At 38.7% G+C, this 25,146-nt stretch overlaps 8 protein-coding genes across 13 annotated transcripts in view; 5 read left to right on the top strand and 3 right to left on the bottom strand.

Moving 5' to 3' along the window:
* LOC105313738 (neurotrypsin-like) overlaps window positions 1-1,784 on the top strand; it is a 3,942-nt gene extending 2,158 nt beyond the window's left edge. The window contains exons 1-7 of one of the 4 annotated variants that reach the window (XM_019999838.1): window positions 60-274; window positions 327-549; window positions 687-826; window positions 893-1,094; window positions 1,168-1,310; window positions 1,360-1,419; window positions 1,469-1,784. In XM_019999838.1, the coding sequence (XP_019855397.1) occupies window positions 217-274; window positions 327-549; window positions 687-826; window positions 893-1,094; window positions 1,168-1,310; window positions 1,360-1,419; window positions 1,469-1,632 (990 nt within the window). In that variant the 5' untranslated portion in view covers window positions 60-216 and the 3' untranslated portion in view covers window positions 1,633-1,784. Of the gene's footprint in view, window positions 1-59; window positions 275-326; window positions 550-686; window positions 827-892; window positions 1,095-1,167; window positions 1,311-1,359; window positions 1,420-1,468 lie in introns of those variants that run through there. The other 3 variants (XM_019999836.1, XM_019999837.1, XM_019999835.1) reach the window with 3 other exon arrangements.
* Window positions 1,785-1,871: 87 nt separating this feature from the next.
* Window positions 1,872-6,218, bottom strand: LOC109584189 (uncharacterized). Its single transcript, XM_019999834.1, has 10 exons — window positions 5,226-6,218; window positions 4,430-4,536; window positions 3,818-3,961; window positions 3,570-3,685; window positions 3,279-3,477; window positions 3,006-3,044; window positions 2,878-2,958; window positions 2,661-2,831; window positions 2,280-2,438; window positions 1,872-2,158 (listed from the first exon to the last, which is right to left on the bottom strand). The coding sequence occupies exons 1-10, from the start codon at window positions 6,139-6,141 to the stop codon at window positions 2,126-2,128; spliced, it is 1,965 nt and encodes a 654-aa protein (XP_019855393.1). The 5' UTR covers window positions 6,142-6,218; the 3' UTR covers window positions 1,872-2,125.
* Window positions 6,219-6,420: 202 nt separating this feature from the next.
* On the top strand, window positions 6,421-7,387 carry LOC109584182 (uncharacterized). The gene is made up of 2 exons (XM_019999810.1): window positions 6,421-7,138; window positions 7,371-7,387. Exons 1-2 carry the CDS (start codon window positions 6,421-6,423, stop codon window positions 7,385-7,387), a joined length of 735 nt encoding a protein of 244 aa, XP_019855369.1.
* A 1,327-nt stretch (window positions 7,388-8,714) lies between these two features.
* On the top strand, window positions 8,715-9,824 carry LOC109584188 (uncharacterized). Its single transcript, XM_019999833.1, has 4 exons — window positions 8,715-8,928; window positions 8,973-9,054; window positions 9,098-9,157; window positions 9,425-9,824. The coding sequence occupies exons 1-4, from the start codon at window positions 8,794-8,796 to the stop codon at window positions 9,730-9,732; spliced, it is 585 nt and encodes a 194-aa protein (XP_019855392.1). The 5' UTR covers window positions 8,715-8,793; the 3' UTR covers window positions 9,733-9,824.
* A 97-nt stretch (window positions 9,825-9,921) lies between these two features.
* Window positions 9,922-13,577, bottom strand: LOC100639745 (glycine amidinotransferase, mitochondrial-like). Its single transcript, XM_003388540.3, has 6 exons — window positions 13,472-13,577; window positions 13,260-13,368; window positions 11,983-12,708; window positions 11,604-11,790; window positions 10,287-10,462; window positions 9,922-10,160 (listed from the first exon to the last, which is right to left on the bottom strand). Exons 2-6 carry the CDS (start codon window positions 13,317-13,319, stop codon window positions 10,068-10,070), a joined length of 1,242 nt encoding a protein of 413 aa, XP_003388588.1. The 5' UTR covers window positions 13,320-13,368; window positions 13,472-13,577; the 3' UTR covers window positions 9,922-10,067.
* A 45-nt stretch (window positions 13,578-13,622) lies between these two features.
* On the bottom strand, window positions 13,623-20,540 carry LOC105313737 (uncharacterized). Of its 3 annotated transcripts, none has more exons than XM_019999831.1 (4): window positions 19,386-20,540; window positions 17,826-19,096; window positions 14,584-17,584; window positions 13,623-14,529 (listed from the first exon to the last, which is right to left on the bottom strand). In XM_019999831.1, exons 1-4 carry the CDS (start codon window positions 20,503-20,505, stop codon window positions 13,775-13,777), a joined length of 6,147 nt encoding a protein of 2,048 aa, XP_019855390.1. In that variant the 5' UTR covers window positions 20,506-20,540; the 3' UTR covers window positions 13,623-13,774. The 3 variants fall into 3 exon arrangements, with proteins under 3 accessions (XP_019855390.1, XP_019855389.1, XP_011405702.1); XM_019999830.1 differs by having other exon boundaries at window positions 13,623-14,637; window positions 14,692-17,584; XM_011407400.2 differs by having other exon boundaries at window positions 13,623-17,584.
* Window positions 20,541-20,559: 19 nt separating this feature from the next.
* Window positions 20,560-24,103, top strand: LOC105313736 (centrosomal protein of 83 kDa-like). Its single transcript, XM_011407399.2, has 20 exons — window positions 20,560-20,731; window positions 20,776-20,916; window positions 20,967-21,038; window positions 21,108-21,148; window positions 21,223-21,283; window positions 21,372-21,422; window positions 21,484-21,588; window positions 21,635-21,718; window positions 21,813-22,000; window positions 22,048-22,104; window positions 22,174-22,303; window positions 22,358-22,470; window positions 22,547-22,628; window positions 22,691-22,768; window positions 22,814-22,875; window positions 23,021-23,164; window positions 23,338-23,449; window positions 23,502-23,602; window positions 23,730-23,778; window positions 23,883-24,103. The coding sequence occupies exons 1-20, from the start codon at window positions 20,609-20,611 to the stop codon at window positions 24,027-24,029; spliced, it is 1,941 nt and encodes a 646-aa protein (XP_011405701.2). The 5' UTR covers window positions 20,560-20,608; the 3' UTR covers window positions 24,030-24,103.
* A 233-nt stretch (window positions 24,104-24,336) lies between these two features.
* The window catches only part of LOC109584187 (serine/arginine repetitive matrix protein 1-like), a 7,218-nt gene continuing 6,408 nt past the window's right edge, over window positions 24,337-25,146 (top strand). The window contains exon 1 of the mRNA XM_019999832.1: window positions 24,337-24,513. Coding sequence (XP_019855391.1) covers window positions 24,415-24,513 — 99 coding nt within the window. The 5' untranslated portion in view covers window positions 24,337-24,414. The remainder of the gene's footprint in view (window positions 24,514-25,146) is intronic.

Raw genomic sequence — 25,146 nt, 5'->3', positions numbered from 1 at the left:
GCTATGGAAATCTTAACAAACAATAACTACATGTATTAATTAATAAACATAATTAACAAACGTAATTAATAAACATTATATTAATAAAGAGACAATACTGCTGCTAGCACATCATGCAATTCCTTTTGTCTTATAATGATATTCATGAGTGGTTGCAGTTGATGACGTCATAATGAGCCCCGCCCTGCTGCATCTTGCTGCAAAGACAGTTTGAAAATGAAGTCTTCTTTCTTTGCTCTTCTTTTAGTCTGTGCTGCTGCTGTTGCTGTACAAGGTAAGGATAGGAAGAAGTGTCATTCTGTTGCTAACGTGTGCTTGTGTTAAAGGCGAACAGGTTGGTAACGGGACCATAAGACTCTTCAACAATAAGACTGGACCAGGAGTAGCCTCTGGTGCCACCAATGCTGGTATTATACAGATATATATTGATGACCAGTGGGGGAATATCTGCTCTAATCAGACAGCATTTGGTCAAAGAGAAGCAGACACCGTCTGTTATCAACTCGGATACAATGGAGCTGATTCCTTTGGAACTTATGGAGTAGCTTTGTAAGCTGATGCTGCAACAAAAGCATAATTATTTTAATTTGACACCTCGTAAACACCTCAAGCTGTTAACAAGGTGTTAACAAGAGCTTGTAATTGTAACAGGAAATTGCTTGAAAATTATTAATTTATTGTTATAGGTTTGGTATTGATACATCAGCAGCAGTTATTAAAGACGTTCATTGTGACAGTGATCAGTATCAAGTGTTATCTCAGTGTCACTACAGTCCTGCCGACTCAAACAGCTGCAGTGATAAAACTGACATTCATGTAACATGCTGTAAGATATGAGCTCTTCTCTTTATTTTCATAAAACACTATTATATGTTTCATTATCTTTTCATAGCTACCACTGATATTTGGGGTGATCCATATGATGGGATGGTCCGACTGGTAGAAGGTAGCTATTCATCTGAAGGACTAGTTGAAGTGTATTGCAACAAGGAGTGGGGGACAGTCTGTGATGATGGCATTGATGATGATGAAGCTGACACTGTCTGTGTTCAACTTGGATACACTAAATCATTCAAATGGGACAAACTGCCAATGTAAGTAGCAATGAAATAGCTTTCATTGCAGCAATCATCATCAATTATTAATTTTGTTTTTTTCTAATGTCAGTCGTGGTAATGGATCTCAACCAATATGGCTAGATAACTTGTACTGTGGACACACTGACAAGACTTGTATTGGTTACTGTCAGACCTGTCCTTCAAAAGAGAGCACTGATTGCAGTCATGGTGAAGACCTAACAGTCCAGTGCAGTAAGTGATCCACTATATGCTGCAGTAATGCCATCATTCATTATAATAGCTTATAATAAAGCAAGTTTTGAGAAAGGATCTTTACGTACTACATGTACTGGAATAGAAGGTGATGATAATAATAATTATTATTAATTAATGATATGCTGTTTTAATAGATTCTTGGTGGACTTTCATTCACATTGTTATAATAGCAGCTGCTGGATTAGTTGGTTTCATCTTGTGCTGTTTGTGTGTGTGTCTTTCATTCTGTTGCTGCTGTGCTGCTGGAGCCAAAAAGAAGAAAAAGGTTATCAACACAGCTTATACTCAGTTTGACTGAAAACCTGCTGCACCTTCTCCTAATATCAAATAATGTATTTATCTACTGCTATAGCTGAAGTAAAAAATGTCTATAGACTATTTTCTTTCTACATTGTGTATTTTTCAATAACTAAACTTTTGTGCTAAGCCTCATAAGTGGTTATACTAGAAGCTGTTGCAACTTACAACTAAAACTATAAAATGATATCAATGATCATAGAGTAATGAAGGATTACTGCACTATGTAGGAAAACGAAGTGAAATTGTCAAAACAAAAGGTTTTATGAAAATGATTTCTAAATGACGTCACGCGTAAAAAGATTTACAAAAAAGAGACGGAAGCTACAAAAGTATGAAATGATAAAAGAAAATTATTGCAATTTGTTCGAACGGCTGAATGAAATAATAATAACAATAATAATAATAATAATAATAATAATAACAAAAATAACAATAATAATAACAATATCGTACATGAAAATAAATCAATACTGCAAGGAAGATCTGGTACTCTAATAAGTGGCGTCTTCATCATCATAATACAGCTGGAGAGAGAGAGAGAGACAAAAAGTTCAGTAAATTGTTGGACAATTTTTAACACTTAATTTTCAATTTTAGCCAAATCTTCCACAATAAATAAATAAATAAAATAGTAAAATTTCTTACTCCATTTTCAATGTCATCATCAACCATAAGTCCATCCACAGTGTCCTCCTGACCAGCTGGAGATATTCCCTCCAGAACTGTTCTCTCATAATAAGCCGACTTCTCAAGAGTGTTCAACCTGTCCTCTACCTTGTGCTTATCAGCATGGAGCCTCTCCAACTGATAATAATAATAATAATTAATTAATTAATTATAATTACACTGGCATTTATTTACAGTGACCACTGACCAGTGTGTGTGTCTGGAGGTGAGTATCAGTAATGTAATACCTGAGTCCCTTGATATCTGCCCTCAGCTTCACCTCAAGCAGATATCTCAGTCCTCAGGTATTACATTACTTATACACACACACCTCCAGAGGGGCTGGTCATGTACACATACCCTGTCTAAAAGGTACTCTCTGTGTGTCTCGAGTTCCGTTAGTTTATTGTTCAATTTCGTGTTATCTTTTTGTTGAGTCTCAAGATTTGATTTAAGTGTCTCAAGTTGTGCCTGTTGCAGTTTCTGCTCCTTTTTAGAATCCTCAATATCGGACAGGGCTTTGTCACGCTCCTTAAGCAATAAATAAATAAATAAATAAATATTTGGTTATACGTACTGATGTCAGCTTTTGTATTTTATTAAGTAGTTCAGCATTATTAGCCCCGCCCCCTTGCTTTAAACGGACCACACTGGACTTCTATATAAGGAATAAAGTAATAAGCCACACCCACCCACCAGACTAACCATTGAAGTAGGAGGAGTAGAAGGAGGAGTTGCCACACCCTAAAATAATAAAAATAATAAAAATAATAATAGAAACATAATACATGTATGCCAAGAAAGTAAAGACAGGTACTATAGCACAGGGACTTTTATCCAATGGTGGAGCAACATTAAAATTTTTAAAAAATCCAAAATTGATTGAAACCCAGTTCAAACTTCCTACCCAACATAAGTCCATGTACATGCACATCAATTGAATAGAAGGAGTTAGAGTATCAGTTGATATGCACTTACATCAGCTGCCAGTTCTCTCTTTAGTCTCAGTAACATTGTCTTGAGTGTCTTCACTTCTTGTACCATTCGTCTATAGTCCTCAGCATCAATCAATACTGCTCCTTCTAGTTCGTTAAGACCCACTCCTGACTCACCTACCGATAGTACTCCACTGCAATCTGATGAATCACTTCTCCGGCTGGATCTGATCACTGGAGTCCTAGGATATCATTAGGATATTATTAGTAAAACATTAGCATTATTAATGCAACACTATTCATTAGTATACTACTCAGTATATTATTAGTATACCTTCCCAGTCTGACGGAGGATGGTGTTCGATATTGTGGTGGTCTGTTAGGTGTCGATGGGTGTGGTCTAGTTTCCTCATTAATGTACTCATCTTCCTCCGCTATACCAGCCTCAGTCTGATAATAAATAAAATAAATAATAATAATAATTATTAATAATAATAATAATAATAATAATAATAATAATAATAATAAATTAATAATAATAATTATGGCTAAGTAGTTAATGGTACAGTCATAATAACAGACCTTTTTAAATAGAGGTGTGCTCCGCCCACTGGAGGGGGTGGAGCTTCTACTCCCTTGAGATGAGGACTGTCTTTGAGTTGGAGGAGGGCCAACATGAACCTTGTGAACATCAGCAGCTGAACGAGGACGAGACACACCCCTAGACTATTAATAAATAAAAATAAACACAATACAATACATTAATATTATGTAGTGGTCTGTTGGATATATGTTTATTGACTAACCACTATATAGTTTACTACATAAGAACACATAAAGTGATTGAGTGTATACAGTTATGTTACTTTTGTATGTACATGCACATGAAAGTGTTAATAAGTTAAAAATATCAAAAACAACAACAGAATAACAGCCACACCCACTACCAGACACAGAGGGAAAGAGAGACAGCTGCTGGTGTCATTAAATGAATTCTCAACATATCACAAACACAGATCATTGGATATGTAATATCATATGAATTACCAAAAATATAAATAGAAACCATATTAGATAATGGACTACTGGGAACAGAGAAAGGGGGAGAGAGAGAGAGAGGAGAGGGAGAAGGGGGAGGAGAGCTGGTGGGGTATTTCAAGTACTTTAATATAAAGCTCATTAATTATTCATTACCTCGTTGATCATATAATTAGAAGCAGCTGATGAAGGTCTATTAATATCGTCAGTTGAATTACGTTTAACAGTTGGAGGGCGTAACTTGGAGGAACCCATCCTTGTACCTAAATAATATAATAATAATAATAATAACAATAATAATAATAATAATAATAATAATAATAATAATAATAATAATAATAATAATAATAATAATAATAATCTACACAACATAATATAATAATGTAACTTAAAGGCAGTTAAATGGCTACCATAACTTCCTTCCTTCCTCCTAACACGGAGAGTAGTACACAGTACACTAACTGACTGATAACTGATAAAAATAATATCAATATATAACAAACAAGAAATAAATAAAGAATAACAAGTTACAAAAACTGTAATGATTATATACACTGTACAGTAAAGACAGGAGCTACTGCAATGGTAAGTACATGTAGATCCAATAGTGTGTTAGGAGGTGTTGTTGGGTCAATAAAGATCAGTGACACAATCATCAGTAGGTTTAGACATATATACACATCTGCATGTGTTAACGTAATGTACATGTACACTATCAGAGGTATAGGTACAGGTACATGTACACATTCATTTAACACTGCAGCTGTAGGTTAGGATCACGTGTGCTCATGGTAACAGCAAGCCAAGTAGACTAAAATTCAATACAGCTGCAACTGAATTAGGAATACACAAATGTAATTACCACCTGGAACATTGGACCACGTAGACAACACTCCAAATATAAACAACAAACAATAAACAACAACAAGTTATTAATAGTTATAACAGTTACCTTGTCCAGCAGTGGGTCTCTTAACAGGTTCTCTGTGAGTCCTACCAGCAGCAGCTGCTGTTGTATTCTCGTCTTCAAGACTCATCTCACTCGCTAACTGATTCAAATCAGGTGATCCTTCATGAAATGAGAATGGTCTCTTGCCCCGCCCACCACTACCAGTTGTCAGTGTGTTCTTATCTGATACCCCAGTCCCCCTAGACCCCCCACCACTCACCACATTACCATCAGGTTGATCAGTGTTACTGTTAGTTCTATTAACCTTCACCCTACCACTGCCCTCACTGACCAATCGACTGCTAGACGGGACTACACGACCTTTACCCTGTACATTGGTCGCGAGTATACCGGCAGACGGTCCCTTGTTAATGGTACGACGGTTCATGGAGCTAGCGGATGGTGGCCGATTATTAATTAATTGTTTTTCCTTAGATCCAAAGGAGTGGCTACGAGTGTGCCTTCCTTTATAATAATGAGGCCCCGCCTCCCCCACTGACGCTATCAGTGGAGTCTCGTTTACAGAACCTGTTGAACTGGTTATACCAGTACCTCCTCCGCTGGGAGGGGAGGGGTCATTGTGAGGTGAATTACAGCGACTGTTAGGATGGGAACGTGACGATAGGGTCTTTGATCTTGGACGCAGTAAGGAAGGAGGAGGAGGGAGCTGTTCTCTATTACTCATTAATAATGGAGCAGGCTCATCTCCATTATCAATAGAGTTACTGTGGTCTCTCTTAACGATTGCGGGTACCTGGGTACGAGGGACTCTCATTGATTTAGACCTGGCCACTGAGGGAGAAGAGAGGTTACTACCTGATGATGGAGGAGTGGTGTCTTTGGACTTGTCTCCATTTAATAGTTTCTTAAAACCAAAACCAAACTTAGGGATACGACTCTGTCTACTCTGAGCCTCCATTGATGAGAGAGGTACAGTCTCAGGATCTCGGGTACAGACAGAGAGTACAAGCCTGACCTGGATATTATGGATAATTGGGTATGATCTATAGGCGTGGTCAGAGATGCGCACGTGATGGATACTGTTTTATAGTCAATTATCACGTGAGGATTCCCGTTGAGTTTTTAACCGAGCCGAGGCCGGCCACCGCATAGGCCACAGGCTCAGCTCTAGCCAGACCATTCCCCAGCAAGTTGCCACATTACTAAATTTACTGTGGCCTATTCTGGCCTAGATACAATGGCTACTAGCTCAGACAAATCAACTGCAAGCTCAAGTGAAGCAGAGAAAAACGTAGAGGATGTCGTCGAGCAACTCAGACGGGCTCTAAAAGAGAAACGTTACGAACAAGCTACTCCCTTGCTGCAGTATTTGATGGCAGAAGATAACGGTAAGGCATTGGAAATCGCAAAGAACGACAAATTTCACTTTAACCAGAAGAACGACAAATTTCGCTTTAACCAGCCGAAAGGTATAAAGGGGTCTTTTCTTCATTATGCTGTAAAGGGTAATCATGTTGATGTGGTGAGATTTCTCATTGAGGAGTGTGAGTGTGATCCATCAACTAGTGATGAAAGGGGATTTGATAATTCTTATGCTATTGCAGTTGAGTATGAATCAATTGATGTATTGAAATATTTATTCAACTGTCACAGATCTACTTGTGGCTTATTGAGGGGTTCTGTCTGCTCAATTATTTTTTCTAAAGCTGTTAGACATATTAATAGTTTAAAGTGTCTCATTAATGATTGCAACGTTGATCCAATGGTGCGTCATGGAAAAGTTGGGTCTTTACTGAATCATGCAGTTCTTTACGATTCAATGGAGGCACTAAAGTATTTAATCAATGAGTGTAACTGCGATCCAATGGCTAAGTCTGATATATGGGGAAGTACAATTCTTCACTGTGCTGCACGTCGTGACAAATCAGAAGCTGTTGAGTTTTTATTATCAACTGGTAAATGTGATCCATTGAAAAAAGATAGAGGTGGTTATACACCATTAGGCTTGGCTAAAGGAAAAACTAAAACTTTATCTGTTTTTAAAAAGTTTGGTAACATTAAAATATCTCATCCAGTTGATTCTTATGTTAACGTTCTTCTTGTGGGTAATCCTGGAGCTGGTAAAAGTACTCTTAGTCATGTCATCAATGATACAGCTACTGGCCCTTTTGCTTTTGGTTCTTATAGAAATGTTGGAGGGGTAGTGCCCTGTACTGCTGGTATCATTCCTTATAAACTACAACACAGGACACTGGGTAACATCATTCTTCATGATTTTGCTGGTCATTCAGAATACTACTCCAGTCACAGTGCTGTCATTGAGAATCTGTTACAAGGTTCTGGTGGTGTGTTCCTGATAGTAGTCAATATATTGGAGAAGGAAGCAGTCAAACAGCTTCATCATTGGCTAACAGTTGTGAGAAATGAAGCACAGAAAGCTCTTAATCAATGCCATATTCTTGTAGCAGTCAGTCATGTAGATGAGATTAGTGATCCTGTTGAAAGTAGGAGAAAGGAAGAAATGCAGGATATTATTGTAAGGGAAAAGTGTGATAGTGTCTTCTTAGATTGTCGTAAGCATGGTGGGAGTGATATGGATTCCTTCTTTAAAAAGTTGTCTAGTGCCTGTAAGTCCATTCGTAGTACAAGTGGAAGGAATTTGAGTCTTTATTGTCACATGATGTATGGTCTACTGGAGGAAAGGAAAGAAAATATACTGACCCTCTCTGATGTAATGTCTGCTGGTGAGTGTAACAATAGCTATGCTATACCAGATAATGAAGAAGAGGTTTTAGAAGTTCTTCATTCGTTGCACTCAACTGGTTTGATCAGTGTTCTTAAAAGTGAAGGCAAGACTTGGGTTGTTGTGAATAAGGGTATACTACTAACTGAGGTGGATGGGATTCTCTTTGCTCCAGAGACATTCAAAGAACACGTTGACATTGCTAGCAATACTGGTATTGTTAGTGTGTCTGGTCTGACTAGACTCTTTCCTAAATATGATCCTGACATGTTGATTTGTTTTCTGAAGAACATGGAACTCTGTCAAGAAATGAATCCATCTTTCCTAAGAATGACAAATCTCCATCAGTTAGCAGTGGAAGAGGAGGAGGAGGGAGGGAGAGAAAGAAGAGGAGAAAGGTTGTTGTTCTTTCCATGTCTTTTGTCTACTGATAGACCTGATGAGATGACTAGTCAAGTGTACCAGTTTGGTTGGTGTCTACAGTGTACTAGTAAACATCATTTCTTTCCTCCTCGATACTTCCACGTCCTCTCATTACATCTTGCTTTTAAAATGGCTCTACCTCAAGAAGATGACAAGTTAAATCGTCGTTGCATGTTTTGGAAGAATGGACTTTATTGGTCTAATAGTCGTGGTGTAGGATCACTGGTAGAGATTGTGGATGAGAGCCAGTGTGTACTAGTAATGATGTCCTTTAAGAAATACAATATGGTGTCTCTAAGAAAAGATGTAATAGGAGAGGTAATGAGTGTTTATAAAGAATCCTGTCCCAGTCTAGAGGTAAAAGAGTTAGTTATTGATCCTAAAGAACTAGCCTATCCTGTGAATACACCAAGAGAAAGGACAGTGTATAGTGTAAAAGATGTAATGTCTGCTATTGACAAGAGAGAAGAGTTTTTAGTAAATGCTAACGGAACATGTGAAGAATTGAAGAGGATCCTACCTGATGAATCATTATCAGATATTAGTAACCTGTCACTATTAGGAGGACGTGATATTAAGGTATACCAGCTAACACTCATAATCATTATTATTACTGTGTATAGGGAGATGGAAAGATTAATAATGATGAGGGGATAGTGGGAATCATTAAAGAAGAGTATGGAACTGCTTCAAAAGGACATTCTGGTAATTTTATTATTATGCTATAATATTGTTAATATTATTGTAGATATTGATGTACAAAAGGCCATTGATGAAGAACAAGAAAAACAGACTGATAAACTGCTTGGTAAGTATTGTATGAATAATAATTACCTTAAGCCTACTGTTTTTAGCGTCTACTAAATTTAGCTATATTAGCGAGAGAGCTTTAAACCGCTAAATTAAATAGACGCCAAAATAATTATTATTCATTATAATGGTTATTATTTATAGTTAATTTGGTTAAAAACACTAAAATTAGTAACGCTAAACATGACTTTTGCTGATTTCGCTAAAATTAGTAGACGCAAATAATAGTAGGCTTAAGGTATTATTATATACTGTACACATGCAGATATTACAGATCTTGCTACAGTCCTTCAAGAATTAGAATCAAATCAGCAGTTTAGTTACACTGATTGGTATCAGTTGGGTCTCTACTTAGGATTATATGAGCGTACACTAAAAGCAATTGAAGAAGATTACAAGAAATCAAAGAAGTGTCTAATGGAGTGTATATCTTCCTGGCTAAAGGGAGAGGATGGAGTAAGAGAGACAAGAGGAGGTGGATCAAACTGGATATCATTAGTAGCAGCACTAGATACAATAGGGCAGAGGAAGGTTGCTGATAACATTAGAAAGAAGTATTTACACGTACTATAAACTATACTAGTAATTGCTGCATCCTTTGTAAACGTTTGGTTCCATTTTTAAAATAATTTTTATGTCAATTTTCCACTTGATCCTGAACAAAATCAAGCATGAGAGATTCTTAAGCAAAATAGAACCAGCAAGTCATGAACTTATAAAGAATGTACGTATGCTTTTGCTTGCTTAGCATTCATCTAGTTATTATTGCAAATCTATTCTATAAAATTAGCCACAAAGTCCAGCTATGACTAATACAGCACTATACTATACTATAATGTACTATTAATATCTCTAGTAGCTGTGAGTGTGTGTGTGTGTGTGTTCTTTAGTTTAGTGTCTTCAGGTAGTTAGAGGTAAGACTCTAGTGTCCCTCTTCTTCTAATGTCAGTGGTCCAGCAATGGAACCCACCACCAAGAGAGTTAGCATGACGTATTGACACCTACACACAGCAAGAGTATGATAATAAGAGTTTGATAACAATAGGAGCATGTATATGTACATGTACAGGTACTCTTGATCAGTACTCATGTACATGATGTATGGTACTACCGGTAATAGTTCTTACCTTGATGCATTTAATGCCCAGTTTCTCAAACATCTTCTGTATTGGTATCTCATCAGTTTCAACCACTACTCTCTTCTCATCAATCATGAGGACATTCATTGAGAGCCATTTTGATGACATCCACAGCGGCCATGAATCAGACACTACTGGCTGAGGAGCTGTCACTATCTTCCAACCTAAACACAAGCAAAGAGTACATGTACACTGTACATACATCAATTTGTATCAGAAAATGTAATAAAAATTTGGGGTGATTTCAGGGCCATTTTTTGGAAAAAACCATGGGCTATAGCCTTGGCTATTTTTCAAAATTTTGGCATTTTCTTAAAATGGCCGTAACTTGAAAAATTGAAGTCGGAACCGACTCAAACTTGCTACACAACATAAGGACATCAATATGTATCAGGAAATGTAATAAAAATTTGGGATGATTTCGGAGCCATTTTTTGGAAAAAACCATGGGCTATAGCCTTGGCTATTTTTCAAAATTTTGGCGTTGTCTTAAAATGGCCGTAACTCGAAAAATTGAAGTCGGAATCGACTCAAACTTGCTACACAGCATAAGGACATCAATATGTATCAGAAAATGTAATAAAAATTTGGGATGATTTCGGAGCCATTTTTTGGAAAAAACCATGGGCTTATAGCCTTGGCTATTTTTCAAAATTTTGACATTTTCTTAAAATGGCCGTAACTCGAAAAATTGAAGTCAGAATCACCTCAAACTTTCTACACAACATAAGGACATCAATATGTATCAGGAAATGTAATAAAATTTTTGGGTGATTCCGGAGCCATTTTTTGGAAAAAACCATGGGCTATAGCCTTGGCTATTTTTCAAAATTTTGGCGTTGTCTTAAAATGGCCGTAACTTGAAAATTGAAGTCGGAATCACCTCAAACTTTCTACACAACATAAGGACATCAATATGTATCAGGAAATGTAATAAAATTGTTGGGTGATTTCGGAGCCATTTTTTGGAAAAAACCATGGGCTATAGCCTTGGCTATTTTTCAAAATTTTGGCGTTGTCTTAAAATGGCCGTAACTTGAAAATTGAAGTCAGAATCACCTCAAACTTTTTACACAACATAAGGACATCAATATGTATCAGGAAATATAATAAAATTTTTGGGTGATTTCGGGGCCATTTTTTGGAAAAAACCATGGGCTATTTTGGCATTTTTTTGAAATGGCCGTAACTTGAAAAATTAAAGTCAGAATCATCTCAAACTTTCTACACAGCACAAGGACATCAATATGTATCAGAAAATGTAGTAGTATGTAGTATCAGACTAGCAGTAAGTATTTTAATTACCAGCTTTCCTGAACATGTCAATTTGGTTGCAAGGTCTATCAGGATTAGCAATAACCAGACCAGGTCCAATGATGTTGAAGGTAGCGTCAATATGCATTGGGTTAGGATCCTTGAACGATACCTCATGGACCCTGTACTCATCACCTAAGTGACGCCTCATCCATTCAATACCCATGTGATTGGTAACCTGTATGTAATGTACATGAACATAATAGTTTATAGTAACCTACAGCATATTGTATGTACATGTACATGTATGTGATTAATAATACTCATATACTCAATATAATAAATATAATCTAATCTAATCAGTATAATCTGCAGTGTAATTATAGTACTGCAGTATAAGGCAGTCTCTAATATCAATGGTATAATGTACCTGGCTCCTCTGTACAAAGATGTCCCTCCCAGCTCTTATGAAGTCAGCTGCATCAAAGCACGGCTCAAACTCTGTCGTCACAAACTTTCCCTCAGCTGCTAACCTGTGCCTGTCCTGTACGCTCTTCATAGGGTACTCCTGGTCGTACAGCTCATCACTCATCAATGGCTTAGGAGCTGTCGTCCACTTAGCTCCAGCACGGAAATACTCCTTCATTAAGGACCGGTAGGCCCGATACTCAAAGAACCTAGCCCTCCAGGCCATCGGGGCCTCTATGATCTCAGTGCCAATGACAATGAGTATATCCCTCGGCATGGCAGAGTACATACCAGTGGAGGAGAAGTCTGGAGTGGTGTATTGAAGGCTGTAATCAAGAAGGTCTGGTCTCCTAACTTTAACTCCTTCTCCCTCGAGTACACGGCACAGTTCCTCAATTTCAGCAGCTGCTTTCCTCATGTGTTCCTGTGGAAAGGGTGTCCCAGAGTTCTTGGTGTAAAAGTCCCAGTACTTCTCGTAAGTGTTTGCCTTCACTTCAACAGTAAACGGAGGAACATGAGCCCCTTCAACTCGTCCAACTATGACCTCTTCCAACGGATCCCACTCATTAAAAGAGGAGACTGGAGATACTAACGGTTTTTTCTCTGCTGGAGGAGGAGGAGGAGCTTCCATTGTTAAAGGTGCAGTAGCTCTTACATTACATAATAGACGGCATCCATTAACTAGTGGCTACATGTGAGAGATAATGGAGAGAGAGAGAAAGAGAATCATGAAATGCTGCACATTTTGATGAAATGATCACGTCTAAACTGTAAATATGCAAACATACTACCTCCCCCAGTTACAACTTTAACACATACTCTACATTAATACTACATGACAAAGTGTAACTTGATACAAGGTTAGTTGATATATTGAGTACAGCTTAAAGTATGAGCATAATATTAGGATTCATTTCAAAGCATATTAAAGTGGAATTTGGGAGTAACCATAATAATAATAGTAATAATAATAATTGCATTTTTATTGGCAAAAATTGAAGCATAGATCTAATTAATTTCCTGTTGCCTAGCAACAGTGCTGCAACACAGCAGCAGCAACAAACCAACAATGTCACTTTCTCATTCTTCAAACTAAAACTAACTACTAATGATACACTATACTCGCACAATATCACTCATACACATTTGAACTAGTCCTTTTCCTAAGCCAATAGTCCGTGCCAAAAGCCTGAACTTAGTTACAGCGACACTGTACAAGGAGGTATGTATACTGCTTACCTTTATCCTTGAGGCCTCTCTTCCTCGACACCCGCCCAAGAATATCCTGGTCAGTAACATGGTCTGCGTATCTGTGCGATTGCTGGAGGAGGTACTGCAGTTTCAAATTCTATTAAAAGAGTATAAAGGTACATCATGACTCCAAAGAAGAGGTGTGGAAACACTCAAAAACCTCCAGAGACCAACAAAACCATCTCTTCTCTTGTTCCTACCTTTCTCATGCGAGGAGGAGTCACAAAGACAAAGTAAAAGGAGAGAAGGACAGCAGGAAAACAGTCTTCACATACACCCACCCACTTTAGGCAGCAAAGAGAGGAGTATGAGTAATAATTGAATTTGAATAATGTTTATTAATAAGATAATAATGGAGGATTAGTATGATATGATGATAATGCATTGATAAATGAAAAGGTTATATATGTACTTAATAGGACAAGTGATTGGTATAATAGCAGCATAAAGAAATGAATCAACTCAAATCACTAACAGCAATACAGGAGGAGCAGATTATAAATCTATGATGTCACCACTGCAGACACCAGAAACCCTTTATCAACCAACACCACACGAAATAACTGAGACCTTTCTACTAAGAACTGCAGTGGCAGGTTCATTCTGAGGGTTTGGAGCAGTCGTGACAAAGAGACATCTCTAAGGAGATCATTATAGTAAATGGCCCTGTGGCCATTTCTTAATAAAATATCAAGGACTTGCTTCTCAATCAATGAAGAAACAGATTCACTGGCTTTAAAAGGTGCATAGTTTAGAAGCAATGGCTTAGGAACACAGTCTTCTGGAGTGAAGCCAGGAGGTAAAGGAAAGTGATGAATTGGAGCTAGTGGCCGTAACCCTGGGGGTAACCCAGGGGGAGGGGGAGGGGGAGGAAGAAGAGGCCCATGTGAGTTTGAAGAGATAGAGAGAAGGAGACTATGTGATGGAAGGACATTCATAGCAGGACTGAAGCTAACAGCCTGTGGATTCAAGAAAGAAGACTCAACTTTACTGCTGCCAGAGCTAGTGTCCTGATATTTACTAGTCAGAACAGTATCAGCAGAAATACAGTCTCTTACTAGAGGGGCTCCTCCATTAGCTGTTTGTAGAGGGGTTCCTCCATTAGCTGTTAGCAGAGGGGTTCCTTCATTAGCTGTTAGTAGAGGGGCTCCTCCATTAGCTGTTAGTAGAGGGGTTTCTCCATTAGCTGTTAGCAGAGTGGTTCCTCCATTAGCTCTTACTAGAGGGGTACCTCCATTAGCTCTTACTAGAGTGGTTCCTCCATTAGCTGTTAAAGGAGTGGCTCCTCCATTAGCTCTTACTAGAGGGGTACCTCCATTAGCTCTTACTAGAGTGGTTCCTCCATTAGCTGTTAAAGGAGTGGTTCCTCCATTAGCTCTTACTAGAGTGGTTCCTCCATTAGCTGTTAAAGGAGTGGTTCCTCCATTAGCTGTTATTCTATCGCCTTCAATTGAAGGAGGCTTGGGTTTGCACTGTACAGTAACTTTGTCATTTTCACCTTTAGTGTCAATCTTTTCTTTTCTGATTTCTCTATTACTATCAATCCTTTCTTTAACTTCCATGCCTCCATTATGAACCTGTACTCTTCCTCCTCCTCTTACAACTGCACCTTCTTTATCACAACTGCCAAGCTTCTCTTTACAGACATCCTCCTTCTCCTCATCATCAATATTTCGACTGACAATAATAATATTGTCTTTATTAGGTTCACAGCAGTCAATCAGTGAGCACTTGAGGAGAGGATAGAATGGCTGATGGTTAGAATCATCAGTGAAGCAATCAGACTGGATCACAGTGTCTTCAGTTAGTGTAGGACATGAATCAATATCTGCTATGATTGATAAAAGATGTTGAATCTGTTTCATTTCTCTTAATGGAAGCTGAAGGCTAGGATCTGTCTTTGAGAGAAGAATAGAGAGTTCAGTTCTAAGTTTATTTATTATCTTAAGATCTTGTGGTAGGATCTTCTGCCATTCCTTAAAATCCAGTTCAACTGAATTAATCTTAAATGCAGTGATCTCTTCCCCATTGGTACAGAGCTGAATGGAGGATTGGAATGACTGGAATGCCAGTAATAGTATAGCTGCCATTTTACTGTCTCTAAGTGAGGGGAGGAGAGTGAGGCCACGCCCTTTACATGTACCTGTAACTTCCCCGCCGGTAATGTTAGTGGCCACGCCCAAAAAAGGAGGCGGAGACTTTGAATAATTGACAACAAAACTGGAGCGGTTCCTCCAAACCGGAGTAAACACCTTATCATAGGATGAGTTGAACCTGAACCATGAGACTTCAAAAGGAGAGAAAGGAGCAGAGAGAGGGACAGACCCTTCTTCTGTCTTCCAGCGATGGCGTCTCTCACAAAATTGCCACAGAAACAACAAAGATTGCTCTATCGTCATGTTAGGGGGTGGAGCCTTGACTTGAACCACACCCATTCCAGAGGATATCATGAATTCAAGGGAGCAAGGTGGTGGTAGGATTGATGAAACGGTCGACTTGAGCGTGTTCTGAGAGACATTCTTTGAACACATCGTGACCAACGATGCCTTTTGGTTCATGTGAGAGAAGTCAATGAGGTCTCTCGCTTGTCTGGCCACCTTTCTCTCCTGCTGGAGGAAACTGTCAATCCTTCTCTTACCAATCAAGACGCTGTCTATAAAGGAGGCCACAACCAGAGCAAGGACAATGGAGTCATTCTCACAGAATGAGATCTCATCTCTTGGAGGGTCTCGTGTCAACTTTGCTACAGAATCAATCGACTTGTAGTGATCCGAACCAATTGGAATTGAATCAAGTAATTTATCAGCAGTTGAGGATACCAGTGTCAGGAGTAGGGAGAAGCGGTAATAGCTGAGTGAATTCTTAGCTGAGAAATGTGACATTGACTTGCAGTATGACCAACCTTTACTGGAATACTTATGATAATAATAACTACACCATTCCTTGAACACAGAACAGATCATTAGTGCATCACTGTATCTATCATCATCGTATTTAAAACGAGAGGCCGTACTCTCTGCCAGTGCCTCCTTGAATGAGTCCTGGGACTTTATGAACACTTTGGATGGCATTAGGAATGGATCATGGGACAGCGAAATACTTGTTGCTATGACAACAGCTTCGACTGGACACCCAAAGTATAGTCCGAGAAACACGAGCCGAGAGAGTTCAAGGTCTAGAGGGAGAGAGAGGCTGAACTGACCCAGTATAGTGATATCAGCTACTTCTGATAGTTCGTAATTAAGATCAGTCACAATGGCCCCTATTGATACTAGCTCTTGTAAAGCATACTCAATCTGTAGCAATGACGGAGGCTCTATAGTCTGCTTCAATAGAATGGAGGGCCTAGTTACACCAATCTCCTCTCCTAACTGTCTCGCCCGAAGGAGGAGCTTACCAAGGGGAGTGGTGTGCATTTCTGCTGGGTTATAATCTGAGAGGACATGATGGTAGAATGAACTAGGGAACAAGTGTATTGCTATCCCTTCAGACACTCGTCCCACCCGCCCACTCCTTTGAGCACAGGCTGCCTTGGAGCACCAGGACCGAACCAGACAAGTCATCTTCTGCTTGTGATTGTAACAAGGAACCTTGGAGATACCAAAATTAACAATGACTCGTAGAGCCGGGATTGTGAGAGAGCTCTCGGCAATGTTGGTAGAAAGGATGACATTAGTTTTATTGGGAGGTGGAGGTGAGAGGATCTGGTATTGTTCTTCAATAGATACCTGGGAGTGAAGGACATAGATATTGTACTCTTCCTCTATATTTCTCTTCTGAAGCTCTTGTGTCAATATCTCATGATAGTCCAGTATTTCATTAATCCCTGGCAGGAATACCAGCATAGCTGTACCTTTAACAGAACAATAGACGATAAGCTCACAACAAAGCATCTGCATAGGGGGACTAATCACTGGAGGATTGGTGTCTCTTGTCAGTGATAGGCGATTGACATCTTGACAGTACAGCTGTATGGCTCGACTGCAAAATACCTGCTCTTTACTCAGTTCTGAAGTGGGTGTGGTCTCTAAAAGCCAAGGAAGTTGATCGACAAAGTATTCTTCGACTTTGCAGCATCTAGCGCCAACAAAAATAGGTTCTGAAACTTTATCAAAAACCTCCTTAAAGTAATTAGTGAAGAGGGGGCCCTGCATTGTGGCTGACATCAGGACTATTTTAGTTGATGGCGACAGTTCTTTGACTAGTTTACGGACCAGCAGCAAAATGAAGTCAGCATCAATGGATCTCTCATGAACCTCGTCCAAAATAATGTGAGAATACTTCCTGATCTGAAGGGGATGGTAGGAGAGCTTCTGTAGAGAGAGAAAGAGGAGTAATAGTAATGATCTGATGCAGATACAGTACATGAGCTTTGAGCTGGTTCTGATCAAATTTAGATTTTACAAATTTTTAAAGTTGCTCAAAATCAGGCCAAAGTCCCTGCACTACAGTATAAGGCCTCAGGCCAAAATTGAAAAGGAGAAAAATTTAAATTTTATTACATTTCCTGATGTACATTAAGACACACACTAATCATTATAATTAGTTCATTACCTTCAGTAAGTATCCAGCTGTGCAATAGGTGATGGCTGTCCTTTTTGAAACCACTTTATGTCCACCCACACAATACCCGACCACACCCCCACAGGCCTCACCTCTCTGGGACGATACCCTCTTAGCGAGACCCATGGTTGCTATGCAACGAGGCTGAGCAATGATAATATTAGAAGAGGGGACAGCATCAAAAATAAACTGAGGAACCATACTGGACTTGCCACACCCAGCCTCCCCCACGATACAGGTAACAGTGTGACTGTATATAGTACTGATGATCCTGTCCTGGTGCTCATTAATAGATAACGGACCAGCTGTCCTTGAATCTGATGAACAAGGAGCTGTTCTGGAGTTAAGAGCTTCTTTAGAGACACCATTTTTATCTCCTGTTTGTTGCACTTCTCTCCATCTCCTCCTGTCTAAAGAGCAGCAACTTTTAAGCCCTGACTCCCGTACCTCATTCAACGCTTGAACAAACAGCTCTACAATATATAGAGGACTGGACACTGAGCTGAGACTGCCATTACTGGAGGTAGAGCAAGAAGATCTTAGTAACTTAACAGAAGGAAGGAGTGAGAGGGAGCAGGAGCCATTAAGAGAGCAGTTAGTGAAATTAGGAGAGTGCGAGTTTAAATGAGACTCTATTACAGGAGCAGCTGCTAAAGGTTTGAAGAGAGAGAGAGGGTCAGGGAGAGAGCCAGAGAGAGAAAGGATGTCACAAAAATGACAAAGAGTGTCCAGTGTGTGTGAGAACCAAACAGATATCGTCAGTGCTCTCTCATTGGGTCTCTCAGTGATTAGAGTACCATTGAAACCCAGTGCCTCTGCTAGGGAGAACTCTACCAGTCCATCCACTTCACCGGGTGACTGAGACACGTGACGTCCGTATAAATATAAAGACAACGCTACAACTGAATAATGGAGGAGTGTCTCCTCTTTTAGATTAATTAATGATTCACTTAATTGGATTCTCTTTACTTCTAAGGCTCCATTAATCAAAAGATTAAACATGACTCCTACCCTTTCCACAGCAGGCCTGTCCCCCAGGTCCAGTATAAACTGGAGGATGTCATCAGGATCCCTTCGGTTCTCGTCCGTACGAACTTTAACTTTAGTCTCTTGGAAGGTTCTCTGGGAAGTGCTCCCATACTCGGTCACAGAGTCCAATCCTAAGAGCCGGTAGAGAGAGAGCCTCACGGGCTGGAGGAGGTCATGGATTGATACTCGACCGACAGCAATGCTTTCAAATAATGGAGGCTTCCAGTAGACACCTAGTGTATAGCATATAATGAATGACACCATTAGGAGTATACACATAATGAAACTTAATTTTAGTTTATCTACATGTGTACACATGTTAACTTCTAATAAATACATGTACACGTGTAGTTAGAAGCACAATTGATTATACATGTACATGTACATGTACAGCATAATTTTGTGGTTTAATTAGAATCTCACGGTTCACTTTTGGCAGAAAAATAAGTGTCAAGATTACTACTAAACCACATGTGCATGTAACTTTAGACAAAGAATTGAGAGAGAGAGAGAGCAGTTTACCTGAATGAACTAATGAATGAATGACATTTGAGAGCTTATTGAGTGAAATCATCTTAACTACCCAGAACAACATTGAGTTACCAGCAGGAGGAGGGAGGGAGGAGCCTACAGTATTAACATATAGAGAGACTGACCGAGATACAGCTGCATTGTAACACGGGACGGTATCCATCACATGAACAAGATCTTCATGTAACTCAAATAAAGGTGATGAGTCAGCAATACGAACAAAACTGCAAACATCTTCAAATTGCCTGTCCTTGCTCCTGCTGCTAGTCTTCAAGTTAATGTAGGAGTCCATTTTATAAAGAGAGTTGAGGTGTGAAGTGTATCCATTGCCAGACAGAAGGGCTGCATCAATTAGCTGCTCTACTGATAAATTCAGCTGCCCCAGTAACACCTCAAGAGTTGTATAGAAGTAATGGACCTCATATACTTTAATGAGGGCAGCTTCTTTCTCTTCAGTCTCATGAACAATGACTCTCTTTAACGCTCGCTCAAGATCAAAGTCCAGCAAATCAATGAATCTAATTTCAGAAAGAAGCGCAAAGTCAGGGTTATCGGAGAGGATTCCACAAACTCCGCCCTTTTCAAAGAACCGATACACCTCGACCAGAGGATGATCAATACACTGGATAACGGTGACACCAAGAGAGAGAAGTGTCTGGAATATCTGTCGGTGGATTAAAGGGTTAATGGAGTCGTTGGTGTAACGGAATCTCCGGTAATCAGAATAGATGGAGAGCTTGTGAATATAATCGTCTTTTAAAACTGACAGGAGGAGATTGAAGTCAGTTAGCTGGGACCCATGGGCTGGAGGGATTAGGAAGACAGGGTCACAGGCTAGGGAGCGGATTCCTAGCACGAAACGAGTGAGTCTCTCTCCTAGTAGAGTCTCACTAATGGCGTCCTCACATACTGGAGGAGAGATCCATTGGAGCAATGGCTGCAGGTCTACCAGCAGAGTGGGGTCTGTCCCCAGGGTCAGCGCTGCTGTGACCATCTCTGAGAGTTTGGTGGCGACCTTAAGCTTGTGAGAACGGCGTATGTACCATCTGAACTCACTGCTCCTTCCTGAGAGGAGTCTATCAAGCCCCGAGGAAGGAGAACCATTCGCCATCTCTTCTTTTAGCCAATACAATAGCACGTGGGTATTGAGTATACGGAGATTGACTAATGAGTATCCGGATAGTCATGGCAACGAACAAGTGAAATTCAACAAAATGGAGTCGCTAACAAGTGATCAATCCTTCGCGAGGACTCTCCTACAGGACCACAACCAGAGGCTAGAGCAACACATGAACAACTTTGAAACTTTACAAAAAGAATACCTCAGACTGCAACAGGTGGAATCATCAGGAATTGTTTTTGATGTTTCTTTTTGGTACAGATGTATGATAAGGCCAGAGAAGAAGAAGCAGTTTCTAGTAAGAACTATACTCAACTAGTGGTCAAATCAGAGGAGATCATAAGACAGTTACAGCAAGAGAGAGACGACAAGATTACAGAGTGTGAACACCTTCAAAGAAGAGTGAGTGAGATAAAAGTGAAATCATGATGCTTATTGATCTTCATTATCAGGTAATGGATCCTCATAAAATGGCAAAACTTCAACAAACGATAACTGAAGAACTGGAGGAGACCTACAGAAAAGTACGTAATGTACATGTACATGTAATTCCATATGCTGCTACCTGTATCAACTGCATTCCTTCTCTTTAGCGCATTGAGGAACTAGAAATGGAAGTTGAAGTTAGAAATGAGTAAGTATAACCACTTATTTATTTATTTGTTTGTTTGTTTGTTTGTTTATTTATTTATAATACGTTTGCTATAGTGAAATTGTTCAGTTAAAGAGAGCTTATGACTTCATGAAATTAGAATACACTTCACTCAAAGTAACAGTTATACATGTACCATTAAGAATGGAATCCTATACATGTACACCTAATGTTTATTTATTCACATCATTATTATTACTAATAGAGTAGCACTGATCTAAGATCAAGGGAAATAGCTAAAGAACACCACAGTCAGGTAACTATAATGTATAATGTATTCCATTTATGATTGTAATTAAAAATGTGTTCTCTCACAGCTGTCACTGTTAAGAGATAAAGTGAGAGAGTACAGTTTGAAACTGGAGAGGGACATACCCAGTGAAATACAGCGAGTTAGGACACTACAGAGACAAAACAACACTGTAATGACCAACCTCATGATGAATTAACCTCTCTACCTCCTTATAGCTGGAAGAACAGGTTAAGGAGCTGCTGGAGGAGAACAAGTCCCTCAAATTAAAACTAACTGATGCTCAGACTAACAAAATACAAGTAAATATACCACACAGACAGAGACACATTATATGGTGGAGTGGACCCCAATCATGGCCCAATGTGATTGAATACTCTTATTGATGTACTGTAGGAGGTGTCAGTGTTGAAGCAGAAGTCAGTGGAATATGAAGGAATAGTTGAGCAGCTATCATCAGATAAACTGAGTCTAACTGCTCACCTTAAGAGAATAGAAAGAGATCATGAAGAGACACAGAGGGAATCAGTAAGACTAACAGATGAACTGACTAAACTACAAAATGATCTCCTCATGTCACAGAGGTACTGTATGTATATGTAGAGTGTATGTCCTTATCTTTCTGTATTAGGAAATGTGATGAAGTGATCCACCAGCAGGAGAAGATGAAAGATGAACTATTATTAAAGTATGTGAATATACTCTTGTTCGTATTTATTAATTAATTAATTTATTTATTTATTTCTTGTTGTTATAGTAATTTGAAGGAGGTCCAGTCAGTTCAAAATGAGAAGGTGAAGTACATGAAAGAAGTGGATCAGTACAAAGCACAGACTGAGAACCTCTCACTGATCATACAGCAACTGGAATCAGCTTTAAATGATAAAGTATAATTACTATACATCTTACAACTTATAATAATAATAATAATAATAATAAAGACGAGGGAGGTTATGCTGATAAAGGATAAAGTGAGACAAGATGAATTAGAGAGAGCAGTACAGGCAGAGAAGGAGAGAGGAGACTCTGAACAACAACTAACAAACACACAGAGGTACATATACCTATAATGATGTACACTGAGTGAAGTTGCATCATAGCACTGCATTAATTACTGTTCATGTGTTTAGTGCATTTTTGTTGAAGACTCAAGAGTTTGAAGTGAAACTGTCAAACTTACAAGATCAGCTAATGACCACTGAAGCAGAGAAGGTACAAATGACCTGAAATGATTATACAGTAGCAGAGGATTCTCCACATTTCCTGCACATTAGGTCTCATTGGAGGGCGAGTGTGAGGTATTGAGGAAGGAATTAGCTGAAAAAAATATCACATTATCAAAAAATGACAAAGTAACATCATCATCATCATCATTATTATATTCATTATTTATGAAGGAATTATCAGAACTGAAAGAACTAAGACAACTCAAGCAATCACTGACACAAGAAAAGGAAAAGTAATGACAAGAATTATACACTGTACATGTACAATGGGAGACTGAAGGACACCCAGAGAGACCAAATTAAGTCTCCTAAACTCCCTCTAGATCTGACAGTAGTAGATCTACATGTACTAATGTATAATTATGTGTTGTTGTGTAGAGTTGAAAATGAGTTAAGTGAGGTAGAGACTCAGTTGAAGGAAGAGAGGGAAAAGTGTCAGATACTCCATCATCAACTGAGCCACCAGCAGACTGAAGCTAAGCTGATCATTGATAGCAACCAGAAGGAGCTGCAGAAACTAACGTAAGAATTAAGGGACTTTGTAAAGTTGTTGTTATTATTTTTATTTTTATTATTATTATTATTATAACAACAAAAATATCTTATATAAAAATACAAATGATAATAATAATAATAATAAAGGGAAAGGAGAGGGAAGGCCCTATTATTATTATTATTATTATTGTTATTATTAGGTCTGAGTTGACTGATGTGAGGATATCGTGGGAAGAATCTAAGAAAGAATTAACACAAAAATGTAAAGAATTTGAGGAGAAATTAAAATCAAATAAAAAGAAAAAAGAAAAAGTAACTTATTATATAATGATTGTTATTATTAATTTTATTGGATGATTGTTAGTTCAAGAGAGAGAATGAAAGTTTATCAAGTGAAATTAAGAAACTACTAGACACAGTATCAACTAATGAGAGGAACTTTACCAATGAGAAGGAACAGTTGAGGTATAAATAGTAGTCATAGTGTGATACAATGGAAATATAGTATATGCATTTTGCTGTACAACTCTTATGAATCATGCCACCATTCTTTCTCTCTCTCTCTCTCTCTCTCTCTCTCTCTCTCTTTTAGAAAAACAGCAGAAGAAGAGAAGAGATTATTAAAGAAGCAGTTACTATCAGTGAGTGACAGTCACCTCTAGTGGTGTCCATAGCTATTATAATGTACATGTACATGAATATTCCCTTCCTTAAATACAGTAACTGATGATTTATTAATTCCTAGTTCCAAAGACAACAGAGACAGTTCCATCACCTCCTAGTGTCCACCCCTCATCCTACTGCTGACATTACTAATGGTAAACTAGGACTGAGCACTGGAGGAGTGGGAGACCTAGCATTGTTTACTGACAGTTGTAACCTTAGTCAATAATGGAGAGAGCGAGAGAGAGCAATGCTTTTTATACTGTTTTTATTCATAAACATAATAATTATAATGATAATATAGACTCTATAAAAGCAACTGAGGTGACAAGGTGATCATGAGTTCAGTCTACTCTTGGTAGCATGCCATAAGTCCAGCTGTTGTTTTGGCGCCTAGCTCTATTGTTAGTATTGGATTTTCTTTCATAAACCTTTCTATGGGCTTGGGGACACTACCCCTGCACTAAGTGTACTTCTGTTTTCCCGCGGTATTTGGCGGGAACGGGCAGGCGTGGCTGTCAATTCGATTATGCATTCCACAGTTCATGCCTACTCTGGTTGAATAGATCATCAAAAGGAGCCAGCGAGAGAGAGACTAGTCTATAATTGTTAACATGTCTAGTGGAGGAGCTCGTGGAGAAGTGGCTAGCAGAGATCAAATCCTGGTGGATGGGTATCTGAAGCGAAGGGAAGCAGGGACACTCGTGTACAGGGTAAGATTATAATAATAATGGCAATGTGTTAGCTGTAGTGGTGAGCTGGTTCGAGCAGTAGTGGCTGCTTTGTAATGAGAAGAGGGTAAAGGATGAGACCTGACCCCGTGAAACTGTGTGTGTGTGTGTGTGTGAGAGAGAGAGGGAGAAGTAAAAGGTCTTTGTGATTTAGGTGTTTCTTTATGCCCTCAAGTCAAATAGTGTCAACCATTAATTACTAATCCATAGGATTCTGTTTTTAATTATTATAAAGTGTTAATGATAGCATTCTAAAGACCTCAGCCTAACAATAATAATAACAATAACTGCAACAATGGCTCCTGCTCCATATAACCTTCTGCAACAAGAACACACTCAATGGTATTCTGACCTCTTGCCTGATCATGTTATAATGAGATGTTCTCGCTCTATTTGTACATGTACACATGTACAGTTAGCTTGTACAGTTTCAGTATTATTATTGATTGTAGAATAAAGGTTAAGCTATTGAACACACTGTTACCTTAAAGCAAGTTATAATTGAATCAGAAATTTCATTAAGTCTTCCAGTGTTTTATCTTCCCTTTGTAATATACTTTTATGATATGCTTTTATAGTCATGTCCTGGCTTTTTGTTTAATAAAATGTTAAACT

The sequence above is a fragment of the Amphimedon queenslandica genome, unplaced genomic scaffold (assembly GCF_000090795.2).
Source record: "Amphimedon queenslandica unplaced genomic scaffold, v1.1 AMPQUscaffold_13236, whole genome shotgun sequence".
Lineage (NCBI taxonomy): Eukaryota > Metazoa > Porifera > Demospongiae > Haplosclerida > Niphatidae > Amphimedon > Amphimedon queenslandica.
The sequence above is the reverse complement of the archived record's forward strand: the minus strand, read 5'-3'. Positions and strand labels throughout refer to the sequence as shown.

Coding starts and splice junctions, on each gene's coding strand:
- LOC109584188 (XM_019999833.1), top strand. CDS start 8,794: ATGTCTGCTATTGACAAGAGAGAAGAGTTTTTAGTAAATGCTAACGGA. Junction 8,929..8,972: donor TAGGAGGACGTGATATTAAG/GTATACCAGCTA, acceptor TACTGTGTATAG/GGAGATGGAAAGATTAATAA. Junction 9,055..9,097: donor TGCTTCAAAAGGACATTCTG/GTAATTTTATTA, acceptor ATATTATTGTAG/ATATTGATGTACAAAAGGCC.
- LOC105313737 (XM_011407400.2), bottom strand. CDS start 20,505: ATGGCGAATGGTTCTCCTTCCTCGGGGCTTGATAGACTCCTCTCAGGA. Junction 19,097..19,385: donor TCATTCATTAGTTCATTCAG/GTAAACTGCTCT, acceptor GCTATACACTAG/GTGTCTACTGGAAGCCTCCA. Junction 17,585..17,825: donor CAGCTGGATACTTACTGAAG/GTAATGAACTAA, acceptor CTCTCTCTACAG/AAGCTCTCCTACCATCCCCT.
- LOC109584189 (XM_019999834.1), bottom strand. CDS start 6,141: ATGGAGGCTCAGAGTAGACAGAGTCGTATCCCTAAGTTTGGTTTTGGT. Junction 3,045..3,278: donor AGAGAGAACTGGCAGCTGAT/GTAAGTGCATAT, acceptor TTATTATTTTAG/GGTGTGGCAACTCCTCCTTC. Junction 2,832..2,877: donor AAATACAAAAGCTGACATCA/GTACGTATAACC, acceptor TTATTGCTTAAG/GAGCGTGACAAAGCCCTGTC.
- LOC109584182 (XM_019999810.1), top strand. CDS start 6,421: ATGGCTACTAGCTCAGACAAATCAACTGCAAGCTCAAGTGAAGCAGAG.
- LOC100639745 (XM_003388540.3), bottom strand. CDS start 13,319: ATGTTACTGACCAGGATATTCTTGGGCGGGTGTCGAGGAAGAGAGGCC. Junction 12,709..13,259: donor GAGAGGCCTCAAGGATAAAG/GTAAGCAGTATA, acceptor TCTCACATGTAG/CCACTAGTTAATGGATGCCG. Junction 10,161..10,286: donor TGGGCATTAAATGCATCAAG/GTAAGAACTATT, acceptor TGCTGTGTGTAG/GTGTCAATACGTCATGCTAA.
- LOC105313736 (XM_011407399.2), top strand. CDS start 20,609: ATGGAGTCGCTAACAAGTGATCAATCCTTCGCGAGGACTCTCCTACAG. Junction 21,719..21,812: donor CTCAGACTAACAAAATACAA/GTAAATATACCA, acceptor GATGTACTGTAG/GAGGTGTCAGTGTTGAAGCA. Junction 23,603..23,729: donor AATGAGAAGGAACAGTTGAG/GTATAAATAGTA, acceptor TCTCTCTTTTAG/AAAAACAGCAGAAGAAGAGA.